Genomic DNA, 15,251 nt, shown 5'->3' with positions numbered 1-15,251 from the left:
GACTTAGCATACCACGTTATTTTTTTAAATATATATATTTCTTTGTTTTTCTAAAGACCATAATATAATTATATTATTTCCCCTTCCCTTTCTTTGTTCCAAACCACCCCATATATTTTGTCAGGAAAAAAAAAGATTTCTGAATAACATAGCCAGATTGTATTATTGCACGTCAGTTGTAAACCTTTCAACACTTACATGCTGAGTTTTTGTTGGTCCCCTGTTACACCAGAAAGAAGCCCTCATGTCTGAGTCCTGGGTCTGAAGAACATGGCGTCTTCAGCTGCAGGGACTTCCCTTCACCTTCTGCAAGGCACCATGCACAGCAGCAAGAGCTTGTACTATTTCTGGAGTCTCTCAAACTCCACTGACCAACAGCTTAAGAGGATATTTCTCATGACTAAAACTGGACATTTGTTAGATTGTCTATGGCTCTTGGGGGTCAGCATCATCACCTATAGTGTGTGTGTGTGTGTGTGTGTGTGTGTAGTATGTGTATCATGTGTCTCTGTGTATAATTTCAGATAAATATAAAGCAATATGATTCCTTGTGTCTTTCTTAAGAGTCTTTAGGATTATTTATCCTTCCACCCCCTTCCTTTTCTTCTGTATTATTCTTCCTCCCAATCCACAATTAACACCCCCTACTGTTTCCCGTTTCCTTGTTCATATCACCTATGCCTTCCTATTCCCTTCTTAGACTCGATATTTTAAATATTTAAACACAATATGTCTGACATGTATTGACAAGGATTCAACTGGATTGTAATTTTTACAAGTAAAACTAAAAGAACACTTTATGCATACAACTGTATAGAGTTTTCTAATCCTGTACTCAGGAGCAACAAAAATAGGCTTATAATATGAAATACCTTCATTAATAAATAAGAAGCTAAAAATAAACACTTTGCAATTCAGTTCATTAAAACATGTCAAGCGTGTACTTTTGAATTTGTACATATGCGTCTGAACATTGTTTATGTATAGATTTAAAATCGGTGATAAGCTACTTTTTGTGTGTTCCTGTTCCGACAGTCTCAGCCTTCGGAAGGTGGAGACAAGACGATCACTAGCTTTACTTAGTGCCAGCTGGTCTCAGAAACCCAAAACAAATAAAATAAAATGTAATAATAAGTACAGCTGTTTTGGAACATTGTAGTTATACAGTTTTAATAACACGAATAGAATGCAGCTAGGCATAGCATTATCAGAAGGGTTGGCAAGAGCCTTAGGATTTCTCTTCGGGTTCATGGTACAAAGTCAGATGGCTGATGCTAGGTTTTGTCTCAGTTCTAAGGAGTCAGAGTCCTGGGATTCCACTTAGGGCCCCCAAATTCTGGCCAAACCACCTGGAGTGAATGAATGAAGTAGTTATTGAGTGCTTGCACACATTTGCTTTAGTCCTCTCAGAGGTTAGCAGAAGACTGACGTGCCTTCAGGTAACAGCACTACTATCGGCTTTCAAAGCCCATGGGGATCTGTGATAAATCTTCTGACGTGTGTGTGTGTGTATGTGCGTGGTATGTGTGTTTTCTCAGGTTATCCTGAACCACATAACTTTTCCTGGACAGACTACCTGCGAGCTACTCAAGCAAAGGCAGTTCCTGCCAAAGCCTTCAACACGGTGAGTTCCCGGGGTGCGTGCTCTAGACTCCACAATGTCCCGCAGGTGAGCCTGGCTGCTGCTGCTGCTTTACAGAGGTCTAGTTCTTACGTCCAGGGATAACTTCATAACCAACCTGCTTTGCTGTCAGCTAATGGTACAAAGTTGGTGCTTATTTGCTGTTGCTCCTAAACTCCATCATGGAGAACAGTTTCTTATTGGGAGTCACAGAGGACACTGAGGCTCTAACCAGAAGTGCCCCGTCAGCCACTGCAGGTGGAGAACCTGAAGTCCGTTTCTTTGGGCCTACTGTGTTGAGAACTCTGGACTTCCTGGGGCCCCTTAGGGACTGTTTAGATAATGATCATAAACATAATCAAACAGGTGAAATAGTAGATGGAGTTTCATGAACACAGATTTATCTACATGAGGGCAGTGTTTGTTCTAGCAATGGAGAGAATACCGATGTTTGCAATTCATATTTACACATGTCTATTTGTTCAGGGTTTAACTAGGAAGACATTAATTTATAAAAGATGTTACATACAAAAGTGATACAATTATAAATATTTGTGTTCTAAAGCAGTGGTTTTTAAAATACTATTCTTTTCCAAACTCTGTATCCTCCTAACTCAACTTTACTTTTTTTTTTATTTTTTTTGGGGGGGACAAGGTACTTCTATGTAGCCCTCACTACCCTGGACCTCTTTATGTAGACCATGCTGGCCTCGAACTCAGAGTTCCACCTCTCTCTGGCTCCTAAGTGCTGGGCTTAACGGTTTATCTTTAATCAGATCTTTATATATTAGGTATCCTCATTTATTTATAAATCGTATTTACTAAATGTTTTCAGGGGATTAGACAAGATTTGAAACACAAAGCTGTTCTATTTTCCTTAGAAATGTAATGGCTGGATGTAGGCGCACAGAGGAAAGGAGCTGCAAGTCCTGGTATTACAGGAGTTTCAAAGACTTCAAAGCTTTAGCAAACAAAGGTGCCTAATGTTCTGGAGCTTCCCTTCTCTCTTACCTTTTTCCAAGTCTTCATTTGATTTTTCCCAGAGGAAAGATTCAAGAAAATAAAACGATTGTAATATTTTTCAACAAAGGCAGTTTTGGTTTTGGAGTTATCTTGCATTCAGCACAAATATGTATATTTGATATCTAAGATGCTAAATAATCAAATTCCTGTGGATGACAGTGATCTTGGGGAGAAAAGAAAACTTCTCATACACCTATTTATGCTGACACAGTTCATTTATTAGGTGTATCAATGCTTTGAAGAGAAAATACACTTCCATAAACCTGGGGTGAAGTTTACCATCTACCGGAGAACGGAACGGCTTAACCATTTATTACTCACACATTAATGGAGCTTTATTTTCCTGTTGCCACTGCTAGACTTGAGGCATTCAGTATACTTTTGCTTCCCATAAAGTCAGCCAAACAATTTTCGTGTGAAATTGCTTCTGAAGGCTAGCCTGTGCTAACTGATAATAACTGTTGGAGTAGTCTCACTGTTGACCGATACATTTTTTTTGTAGTGGGTTGCCCATTTTATTCTCTTTATTGCTTGTATTTTTATCATTCTCGGTCTCAATTTTTTGAGACTTAAACATAATATTATAGGTAAAATAGTGAAAGAGTAGCACATGGCTTTAAATTTCATCATGATTATATTTTTAAGAGCGTCTTAAAATTCAGTTTAAGCAGCTTTTTTTCCCCTCAGAATATTTAAAAGTTAAATTTAGAAAATATTATGTTTACCTTTTTGAGTGATTTGCTAAATAAATAAATCGCCTCTTACTCCACCAGTTTAAGTGGGCAGTGAGAACAGTAAGCAGTATCTTAGCTTGTAATAACTTCAGAATAAAAGTCTAAACTAACACAGAAGCCGCAGTGAGAAACTATAGTGATCGTTGATAAGTTCATAACTGAGTCTGTCTTTGTTTTGTTGCTGTCTCTAAAATGGCCAAAACTTTTCTTCATCGTTATAGGCTTTTATAACACCGATTCGAAAATATGCATGAACTCTCATGTACTCTTAAAATTAAACCCCAATTTTGGTACAGATTTCTGTGCCTGCACCGCAGCCATGAGGCTGGGGCCAGTTCGGTGGGAGTCTGACTTGCTGGCTGAGGAGCAACTGACTTGTTGTTCTGTGGCGTTGCAGAGGCCTCCACACGGCTTTTTGCCAAACATGAAGCTGGAAGCTGTGGACAAGCGGAATCCGCGGTTAATTCGTGTCGCCACCATTGTGGATGCTGATGACCACAGGGTAAAGGTACGTCTTCGCTTTCTCCTCCGACCCCCCCACCCCGTATTTACTCCGCTTCCTTCATCTTGTCATCTCCTTCACCTTCCCCGGTTTTTAAATCTGATGCAGAGTAGTTTTCTGTGAGAAGAGCCATCATGGATCTGGCCTCCGTGACTGCCCTCTGCGAGTAGAGGATGCAAACTAACAGTTTCCCTGATGCCGGAGGCTGGGTAGCTAGCAAGAGTCTAGATACAGGATGCTGCTGCAAACCGCCACCTGCTTTCCATTCTCTCTGCTCGACTTTGGGTGTTTGTATGTGAAACAGGCAGTTTCTGGGTTAGACAGGACCATTACTATGGAGGACTCTAAGACATTTCTACCTGGGTATTCTGTAAGTTCTTTCTTCTTGTTGTTTAAAAAAAGATTTTGTCTTTTTTTGTTGCCATTAACAAATTTTTATTGAAATTATTGTCATAATTTCTATGAGTTTTTGTTTTCTGATTTTGATATAAAAAAAAAAAAAACAGAACTCGCTTTGGTCACTGTAGCCAAAGGTTAAAGCTAAATCAAGAAGTTGAACAGATTTGTGCCTTGTCCTTGTTGAAGACAAGCCTTTGAAATGAAATTTTCCTGAGAGGAAATCATTTGGTCTTTTTTATGCAGAAAGCAGAAAGCATTTGTCAGGCTTGGCTTAATTATATCTTGTAAGGAATAACAGTTAAAAACAATTTTCCATCCAAGCAGAGTTTGTTTTCATAGTAATAAAACCAACGAAGTAAACTGCTTTTAATAGGCATTGTATTAAAAACGTGTTTGTTTGATGTCAGTTTGATGCAGTTTAAATGAAATCTTATTTCATTTGCTTTATCTTTAATTTGAATAATTCATTTTACATAGTTACAGGTTCATGAGTTCGGTGGAATTCAGAGACAAGTGTGGGGCTTTTTCAGCGATTATCAGGAGCGCACATGGCAGGGCTATTTGTTTTTCAGATGAATAAAATAAGTGTGTTCAGGAACCATGTAGCTGTTGTCTCCCATAATGCTTTGGCAACATTGTGTCTTAAATTTTATTATAAGTGTAATATTCACAGCTTCATTTTGGCTCATCATTGTTTACTTCCTGGCACAAGGTTTGAAGTATATTGCTTATCACATTGGCTCTGCCACAGTTTCACATTTACAACTGTCATGTTTAGTTAACAGCTTACATTTTAAACTTATTGCATTTCAATTTTAGTAACATAAAAACGATCTAGATTTTTATTAAAGGACTATTTGTTGATACTCCTAAGAAATGTATTCTAGTTCGCACTAGATCATTTGTTGCTGGCTTAATATGTAAACATATTAAATTAACATGTTTATTATCTTAAAATATAATTTAAAAAATTTATCTCCTTGAGTGAATTTATTATATTCTTATTTACCATTTCAGCACTGAGTTTTTAAAATTTTTTGAGCACTTAGCTGATCATTACAAAGCAACATTTTATTTTTCTCCTTATTCTTTTTCATTTATGGAAATCGTTTATCCTTATTGGAGGAAAAAGAATTGAAGAAAACGTAGTACCTATGAAAGTTTTAAAGCCATAATTGTTATCTCTATGATTTGAGCATAATAGAAGGCCTTTTGGATTTTAGAGTTAAATTAAATATGTTTATACATGTAGCCATCTTACATATCAAGCAGCTTATCAAAATGTACCAGTGCTGGAATGTATTTAAATGTCTTGAGGTCTCATGCACAGCTCTCGCCTCTTTCTTGCTGCCTGTGTTTTCTGATAGAACTTGTCTGCAGCCCCTACTCTCTGCCTTCCTTCCTCAGTCCCTGCCAAGGTGTAAGTACTTGTCTTGCCCTGTAAGGTACAGGAGAGATCTGTGAACTGACCATTTTCTAAGAAGACATGAGGATCAAAAGTATCAACTCAAAATCCATTTCTTAATGCCCCTCCAGAGTGGAGATATTAAAATTGAGGGTTAGGTTTTCTCTGAACTCTTGTATACAGAGGCTGAAGGTCTTTGGGAGAAGGGGGAGTAATTGAAGCCTTTTGATCTCTTTTCTCAATAATTCCTACATTCGTCATGATGTGTTGATCACCCCATTCCATGGTGTTTCTCCTGCAAACGCAGTGTCTTCCTAATACTTTTTAATTACTGGCCCATAGTAGACAATATCCATGCAAATGGAGGAGCGAGGAGGGGTGGCAGCGATAGTACTTTGGGGTCCTGACCGCCCGTTGAATATGTGCAAGCTCTTTGCTCATTCTCCGTCCTTCCCTAGCCAATCCTCTGTCTGAAATCTAATTCTGCAGAATCCGCCGAGCAGTGCAACAAATTGATCCGGGTTTGACCTCTTGTTCTACCTCTCTTCACGTAATGGCTAATTTGGTAATGTGACTGCTCTGGTATTGCAGTAATAGAGAAAAGGACCGCAGCGGATGGAGGCAGTGGCAAAAGTTCCGAGTGTTGTGGAGACTGCAACAGCAGAGCAAATCACTCGCGGGTGAATGTACACGTTGCTTTGGGCTCTAAGCTCTGTGTATCATCCAGCACACTACCACAGCTCTGTCTTCATAACAACTCCTCTAAGAAGTTTTCATCTCTCCTCTGTAGCTGATGCGGAGAGCTTACGTAACATGAACATGGTTTCATAGAGCTAAACCCCCAGCCAAGGCTTTCTACACGTTGACGTTAGCTGCCAGCAGGGTTCGGCTGTCGGGATTAGAGACCTCACATTGTCCCTGAGGCAGGGACGTGTGGTCAGCAGCCACATTCAGTCTTTTCAGCTCACTCTCCTCTCAGGCTGACATCTGGTTTGCATCCTGACACTATACATTCGGCCAACTGTGTCTCTCCAGGAGGTCAGTTGTGAGGATTTACTCACCATGATTGGATATTAAGGTGACATTTCTTCCCTTATGTTGATGACTGGACTTATTAATTACCATGGTTACTCTCTAATAAATATTTACGATGGACTCGGCACTTCTTGTTCAATTTAGAGCCAGCCATTATGTTTAGTAATTATTCTTCTGTTTGGCCGCGCACTACAGTCTGCTATATCCGAAAGCCCATTACTGTCATCTTATCAGGAAATGCACATTAAACTACAGTAGATGGATGGGTGCTTTAAGGGAGTTTAGACTATATTCCGGGGCAAAGAATATCCGTCTGCGAGAAAATACAAAGGAGGGATTTAAAACAGTAATACTCGAAAAATATTTGCCCCGTGGGAGCTGAAACTAAGCTGCAAAATAAATTATAAATGAATTCCAAATAGATGTTTTAGGAAGTTTTCCCGAATCATTAATAAATTGAGTCTCTTCAGCAAGCACTTTCATATTTAATGCATTAACTGGAGATATTTGTGGTCTTTCCAAATGAAATAAAGGCATTATGATCAAGGGAAATTGTCACAGTAAGTCGTCCACTTACACGACTAAAAATTATTTGGGAACTTAGGTTAGACTAATAAGCAGAAAATCTTTTGATTCAAAGAATCTTTAGGTGAATTAACACAAATAGGACCAAGTATAAGTCAGCAAGTGGTCACTTAATTAACACTTGCCTGTGCTTGACCTTGGTGAGTTCTGGTTTAAGCATCAAGGATGGGGAAATCTCTAGAATAGATCATCTCATTTGACACAGTTTCTTGCTGGGATGCATCTCTGGAAATAGTTTTGAAACATGAGGATAGAAAAAGATACAGGTTTTAAAGAAGACTGTTCTTAGAGTTGTAAACATGTAATTAATGGTCATCATTGTGTCACAATAATTGACAACTGTCTTCATTTGGGAAGAAGACTGAGACACTTTCCAAAAGTGTTATGACCAATGAATGAGAAGATAATTTTTAGAGTTGGTGAAACTATAAATTACTATCAACCATAATGTCCAGTAAAGTGAAAGCTGGTAGAGTGTCATACCCTGTGAAGACACATTAGTATAATTGCCATGATCATAAACAGCAGTTGTTATAGTACGCAGGGTGCTCACCTCAGCAGGAGTCCAGGACTGCCCTTCACATGATGTACAGGTTCTCATGTTCCAACTCCTTGTGTTCTCCCTCTGTTGTGTATGAAGCTGACAGAGCTGGAGCAAGAAACTGAAATAACAAGGACATACAGTACAGGACACTGGTGTCTTGGTTCTGGAGCCCAAGCATCTAACCCTGGGACAGCATCTTTTCTGTGAAGCCCTAGAGAATTTATTTTTTAAAATTGTATCTATTTATTTACTTATCTATCTATCTATTTATTATAATTTTTTGCTTTGTGTCCACTCTAAACCCCCTCCCTCATCTCCTCCCAGTCCCACCCACACTCTGTCTTCTCCCCCTATCCTCTTTCTCTAGTCCCCTGATAGGGGAGGTCATCCTCCCCTTCTATCTGATCTTAGCCTATCAGGTCTCATCAGGTCTATCTGGATCATCTTCCTCTGTGGCCTGGCAAGGCTACATATCCCAGTGGGAGGTGATCAAAGAGCTGGCCACTGGGTTCATGTCAGAGACAGTCCCTGTTCCCCCTTACTAGGGAGCTCACTTGGGAACTGAGAAGCCTGTGGGCATCCTCTGATCAGGGGAGTCTATGTTCTTTCCATGCATGTTCCTTGGTTGGAGTATCAGTCTCTGAAGGATGCCCTGGGCCCTGTTTTGTTTTGTTTTGTTTTGTTTTGTTTTGTTTTGTTTTGTTTTGTTTGCCTTTGTTCTTCTCCTTATGGAGTTACTGTTCCCTCCAGGTCTTTATATCTTTCTCTTCTCCCATAAGGATTCTGGCACTCTGCCCAGAGTTTGGCTATGAGTTTCAGTATTGCTCAGTTATGTTCATAGCAGCTTTATTTGTAGTAGCCAGAATCTGGAAACAACTAAGATGCCCGTCAACTGAGGAATGGATACAGAAATTGTGGTACATTTATACAATGGAATACTACTCAGCAATTAAAAACAAGGAAATCATGAAATTTGATGGCAAATTGTGGGAACTAGAAAAGATCCTCTTGAGTGAGGTATCCCAGGAGTAAAAAGACAGACACAGTAAATACTCACTTATAAGTGGTTATTAGACATATAATATAAGATAATCATATTAACATCTATATTCCTAAAGAAGCTAAACAACAAGGAGGACCCTAGGGAATATACTTAATTCTCATTCAGAAGGGCAAACAGGATAGACATTAGAAGGAGGAGAAGACAGGGAACAGGACAAGAGCCTTCCACAGAGGACCTCTGAAAGACTCAACCCACCAGGGTATCGAAGGAGAACATCTGTTTCTTACTTGTGATTTTATGGTGAACCATGTGATCAGTATCACCAAAGGCAATATCCAAACAATGGATGATCGTCCGACTGTGCTCCACAGAATACTCACATGTAATAAAATTGTCTTATACTTTTTGTTAGAGCCGTTTTTATCTTGTAGTATAAACAAGAACAGATGGCAGTAGGACTCTATCTGGCCTGTGGGTTATAATCTGCAAACTCCTGTCTTCATCGACATCATGTTGATGGGATGATGAGATGAAGGTATTGTCATCTGCACTACAGGTAGCACCATTTTTTTGCACCATTTTTTCTTCTGTTCAATTGCTGAAGCAAATCACACTGATCTTTCTCTTTCAATCTAGTTTTAAATATTTTTCAGTAAAAACTAGGTATAAGCTACGTTTGCCCTGTCATTAATAACGTAGTTTTGAAAGAAATGTGTTTTCCCTATATAAAAGGATTCTTATCCCTAATTAGGTTCCCAGTGTGAATAGAGCCCAGCTACCAAAATGATGTGCCGTCATTCACACTGTAGGCTCACCTATCCATTAGAACTTTATTCCTCCCAACAAATGTAGGGAGAGAGTGCCCTTTCGGGCTTTTGGTAAAGTTACTATACTCAGAACAGAACAAAGGCCAGACAGCCGAGTGCATGACTGCAATGGAGGAGACTTGTCAGCCTCCCCAGGAGCTCCCTCACGCTTCCAGCTCACTCCCGTGGTACCAGCTGTCCTGAGAGACCAGGCAAGTGTCTGGCACGACTATTTGGCTAGAGGCTTCATCTGAGTCATGAGGCTAGCTAGACTCGAAATAGAACAGTTCACAGCTTTCTGTGGAGAGCACTGTCTGTGTAGAAACTTCTTAAATAAAATATAATGGTGCTGCAGCCCTTCCTTCAGGGTTATATAGTTCTCAGAGTGTCTCAGGGTGGCTGCAGATTACAGATATGCCACGTGGACATGCACATGGATAGAAATAGTTGATGGTGATCATGTTCAGGGGTTAGTGGGTGCTTGAATAAGGGCCCCATTTTACTCTAACCATGTTTAAACTAGAAAGACAGGCTGTCTGTACTCTCTGTTGTTATTTTATTCAATACTGCACATTTACTCAAAGAGTGTGCGACCTTGACCCGAGGGTATTCCTTACCTAGAAGGCCCAGTGTAGGATGAGTTCACGCCTTCAGAGCACAAAGGGGGTTTGCTGGAACTTAACTCTGGAGGAGATCACACACCCTCTGAGCTTCTGCAAGTGCAACTTCCTTCCGGCTGCAGTTCTGACATTCCCTGTGCCCTCACTAATGCTGACACTTAGCTCATTATGCTGAGCATCACCTCTTCTTCTCACATCCCGCTTTATCACAGTCTGTTCTTACACTGGAGGACCATCTCTCAAAAATACACAACCGAACGAAGCCACCCTGAGGTTGACTGGTGAGGCACAATTGTGAACGTTCTCAGCCCAGCTCCAAATAGGTGCCATTTCTTGTAATATAAGCAAGGATAATAGTCTCAAATAGTTTATTCTTTGACAATGTAGTTGATGAGACAGTTTATTTCCAAGTAGTCATTATATTATATTCCTGTGGTCATTATAATGAATTAATACAATTTTAGTGGCTTAAAATGGCTCAGATTTATAATATTATATTGTGTTAGGTCAGAAATCTTTTGGAGCTAAAATCAACCGTCATCAAGCCCACCTCCCTCTGAAATACTGCCTTTCTTTCCCTTCCTAACTTCTGGTGTCTGCTCTTTTCATGAGGTTTTTGGCTCTTGCCTTTATATATAAGGCTTGTAGTGCACTGATGTCTTCAGACCAAACTCTTACCTTCCTGCAATCCCATAAGGAGCAGTGTGATTTCTCCGGGTCTCCTGGGTGATCCAGGGTAAATCCCTCCATTGAGAGCCTTTATTTAATCACTTGCCAGGGTGCTTCTTGTCATGCAATGTAACATGTTCACAGAATCCAGGAGACTAGGATGGGGGCATCTTTGAGAGATCATTGTCTTAGTTTCCTGAGGGAAAAAAGGCTTGTGCTGGCTTGAAATTCAGTGGTAGGATTCATCATTGAGATTGAATTCATGGTGGCAGGAGTTTGAAGCAGCTGGCCCCATTGCATCTGGAGTGAGGAACAGAGTGATGTATGTTGCTGCGGCAGCTTGGTGCCCTTTCTCTACATCCAGGATCTCAGCCAGGGAGTATGCCATCAACAGTGTGGTGTTCTTTCCATTTAATTACTGAAATCAAGACAATCCCCGAAAGGCATACACAAAGGCCACTCCCACGTGATTCTAAAGTCTGTTAAGTTGACAGTCAACCCTTACCCATCACAGCTCTTCCCTTGTCAACCAGACACCCAAACATTTCACTTCCAAAGCAATAAAATGCTACCTCTTGTTCCCATAGGTGCATGGCCATCTTAGAGTAATATAAAATCCATTTGGTCCAATATCTCAATTCCTATCATCAATAATATTTCTAACACTTTAAAAGTCCAAAATCTTAGGTTGTGCATGGAAGTACATAACTTTAGTCCCAAAACTTGGCAAGCAGATGTAGGTGAAGGTTTCTGTGAGTTCTAGGCTGGCCTGATCAACTTAGCAAGTTTTAGGCCAGCCATGGCTATCTAGTGAGACTTTGTCTCAAAAGAAAACCTAAAGTCTCTTAACTCTGATTTCAAATAAAGTCAAAAGCAAACTACATACTTCCAGCTTATAATGAATGTCACAGAATAAGTTATTATAATAAAAAGAAGATTCCAAGTCTCATCAGGACTGCCTAGATCTTCTTCCTCTGTGGGCTGGCAAGGTCACCCCACCAGGAGGAAGTAATCAAAAAGCAAAAAACTGAGTTTGTGTCAGAGACAGCCCCTGCTCCCCTTACTAGGGAACCCACATAAAGACTGAGCTGCCTATGGGCTGCATCTGAGCAGGGATCTATGTTATCTGCATGCATGGTCCTTTCAGTGGATTAGGCAAGGGGGATAGAGGGGAAGAGGAAGGGAGGGTGGGACCAGGAGGAAATGAGGGAGGGGGCTACAATATAAAGTGAATAAATTGTAAAAGAATAAAATTATATATATATGATATATATAATATCCTAAATATAATTTATAATAATAAATATAATAATATCCTAAATAATATATATATATATATATATATATAGATCCTAAATATAATAAGGAATGACTGGGGGAAAATCCAACATGATAAACACCAAATCCTCCAGCTCCATGTCTAATATCGGTGGCTCATGATGAAATTGGCTGAGTTCCAAAGGGCTTAGAGAACCTCACTCCTCCAGCTCTGCTGCCCTCAGCACACAAGAAATTCCTCCTGGGCCAGCTCCATGCCTTCAGTTACCTTCAGTAGATGTTCTCTTGTCCCAGCATCTTTAGTATCATGTGGTCTCCGTTACAACTTGGGCTTCATCATCACTACCTTGTAAAGTGGCTACTCGTCCAATGTTTGGCTGTGAGTCTCAGCAGGACAACTCAGAGGACAACTCTGATAGGCGCCTGTCTGCAAGTTTAGCAGAGTATCGTTCATAGTGTCAGTTTGGCGTTCTCCTATAGGGTGGCTCTTTGGTTGGGCCAGGCTTTGGTTGGGTATTGCCTTAATCTCTGCTCTATCTGCTCTGTCTTTATCCCTGCACATCTTGTAGGCAGAGTAAATTTTGGGTTGAGACGTAGGGGGTTTTGTGGAAAAGTGGGAGGAAAGAGAAAAGGACCTGGAGGTGCCACAAGAAGGAATGCCACAAGAAGACCAACAGAGCCAAAGAACAAAGCCCAGAGGGGCTTGCTGAGACTGAAGCATCAGCCAAAGACCATGTTTGAACTGCATCCTACAAAGATGTAGCAGATAGACACCTTAGGCTTCATTTGGGTCCACTAATAAGGGAAGTGGGGACTGCATCAGACATGGACTCACTTGCTAGCTTTTTGACTACTTCCACTTTGCTGGACTCCCTTGCCAAGCCACAAAGGAAGAAGACATGCTCAGTCTTGGTATGACTTGATGAGCTGTGATGGATGGGAAAAAGAGAGCTCCCCTTTTCTGAGGAATAGGGAAGGTGGAGGGAGGAGGGAGGTTAGGACTAGGAGAAGAGGAAGGATGGGGCTACAAAGAGAATGTAAAGTGAATAAAAAATGGCTACCTGTACCATTATTGTAGGCATGTAGACCCCACCACATGTCACCTGGCCTTAATTGTTCCCTATAAACTCTTCAATCTTGTTTCTTTTGTGTCTTCAATATAGTACCATGTGCATGATGCTGGCAAACTTGGGATACTGCCAGCTTGGGATGGAGCCTGGCCCATCTGGCCCATAGCCGCATCATCTCTATATCTTAAACCTGTGAGCATCTCGCCTAGGTGGTTGCTTCTGTAGAGCAAGAAACACTCTCAGCTTTATTAGTAGTTCTGGTGATTGCATCTTTACAAGTTGGGTGCCTTTTATGGTGGGGTCTTGACTTCAAGACACTTTTTCTATTGTCTCAGTGCCTTGCTTTGCCTGAAACTTTATACTTGCTCACACATCTTTCTTCCATCTAGAAAATTAGTCCATTATCTTTGCATTTTTACAAAAGAATAAAGCAAAATTCTTGCCCCAAATATCAAAAGAATAGTCCCAGTCTAGTCTGAGAGAGACCTTTTTTTCTCTCAAGATTTATTAGTTGCACTCCTACTGTGCACTTTTTCTTAGAAATACTGTCTTCCATACTTGCACCAGAATGGTGCATTAAGCTCTATATCAGAGTGGTAGGACCTTTCTGACTCGAAGTAGCCAACTCTTCCACTTTCCACCGTAAAACAGAACAGTTAAAAGACTCTAAGAAACACACGATCAAGTTTATCATGGCAATTATCTCACTTCTAGAAATAATTTCTGCTTTATTTTATTTTTTTGCCATTGCTATGATATAATACTTTCACAAAAGCAACTTCAAGGAGAAAGGGCTTATTTTGGATAATGGTTTAAGGGTATAGTCCATCAGGGTAATGAATTCAAGGCAGCAGGAACTAGAAGCAGCTAACTACATTGCATCCTAATCAGGAAGAGACAAGGACAGATGCTGTCTGCTTCCCTGTTCTCCATTATTCAGTTCAGGCTTACAGCCGGGAAGTAGATAATACCCCAAATGGGCATGCTCAGAAGCTTCTCTCCCATGTAATCCTAAATTCTGTCAAACTGAGAATGAACATTAACGGTCACAGCTTGGGACGAAGCACATTGCATTAGTAACAGCTTTTGTGTACCAAGTTCCGTGAGGTAGAACAGATCATTTCTGGGAAAAACGGGCTCTAGGGGGCAAGCTAAGTCTTGGAACTTGCCCTCACGATGTGGTTGGGGAAATAGGGTATCTTTTAAGGACAGTTTCTAGGTAAGGAGTGAGAGCCTCTGCCTGCTTTCCTCTCTCAGTGCTGGCACCTTGTCTGGCTTGAACCTACGAGGGCCCTGCACGTGCTGCCACAGTCTGGGAGTCATATGTGCATAGTCCCACTGTGTCTGGAAGACATGATTTCCCTGGAGTCATCCATCACCCCTGGCTCTTACAATCTTTCCTCTTCTTCATAGATCCCTGAATGCACTGGTATATGGACAAAACAGAATGTCCTTAAAAGTCCTTTTGGTTCTATTTTCTTTTAGCAGAACAGTTCCCCCCCACCCTTGGCTCATGACCTATCCAGTCTCAGGATTTTGGCCACCCACACAGTGTCAGGCATGTGCTCCAGCTTATGGATTAACCCTTAAGTGGCTTAACTGTTCCTACAACATTTGTTTCACTATTGCACCTGCCTACCTCACAGGCAGGAACTCTTACAAGTCAATGGGTCTGTAGGTGGATCATCTCCATTCTCTTGTAGCATGCACAGTACCTTTCACTCCCACAAACAGTAGTCAGTGGTGGTGAAGCTTCTAGTTAGGAACCAGCTCTACACCTCTGTGCTGGATGAGATACACATGTGCTGTATGGTCTTGCCATGCAACAATGGAGTGTTACCATCAGCAAGCAAACAAGAGTCTTCACGGTAGCCTGTGATATTTGGGGGTTCTCCCAGGGCCTCTTTGGCCAATGAATCAACATGACGTCATCCATCTGCTTCTGGCAATGGAATAT

General features: G+C 40.8%; 1 protein-coding gene across 2 annotated transcripts in view; it reads left to right on the top strand.

Moving 5' to 3' along the window:
* The window catches only part of L3mbtl4 (L3MBTL histone methyl-lysine binding protein 4), a 438,827-nt gene that overhangs the window by 193,644 nt on the left and 229,932 nt on the right, over window positions 1-15,251 (top strand). For both annotated transcript variants that reach the window (XR_009586410.1, XM_060368214.1), the window contains exons 11-12: window positions 1,539-1,624; window positions 3,776-3,886. Coding sequence is in view for 1 of the 2 variants with exons in the window: in XM_060368214.1 (XP_060224197.1) it covers window positions 1,539-1,624; window positions 3,776-3,886 (197 nt within the window). In the remaining variant the exon portion in view is untranslated. The remainder of the gene's footprint in view (window positions 1-1,538; window positions 1,625-3,775; window positions 3,887-15,251) is intronic.

This window comes from Meriones unguiculatus, chromosome 15 (assembly GCF_030254825.1).
Source record: "Meriones unguiculatus strain TT.TT164.6M chromosome 15, Bangor_MerUng_6.1, whole genome shotgun sequence".
Classification (NCBI taxonomy): Eukaryota; Metazoa; Chordata; class Mammalia; order Rodentia; family Muridae; genus Meriones; species Meriones unguiculatus.
Note: the sequence above shows the minus strand (reverse complement) of the source record. Positions and strands in the feature narration are given on the sequence as shown.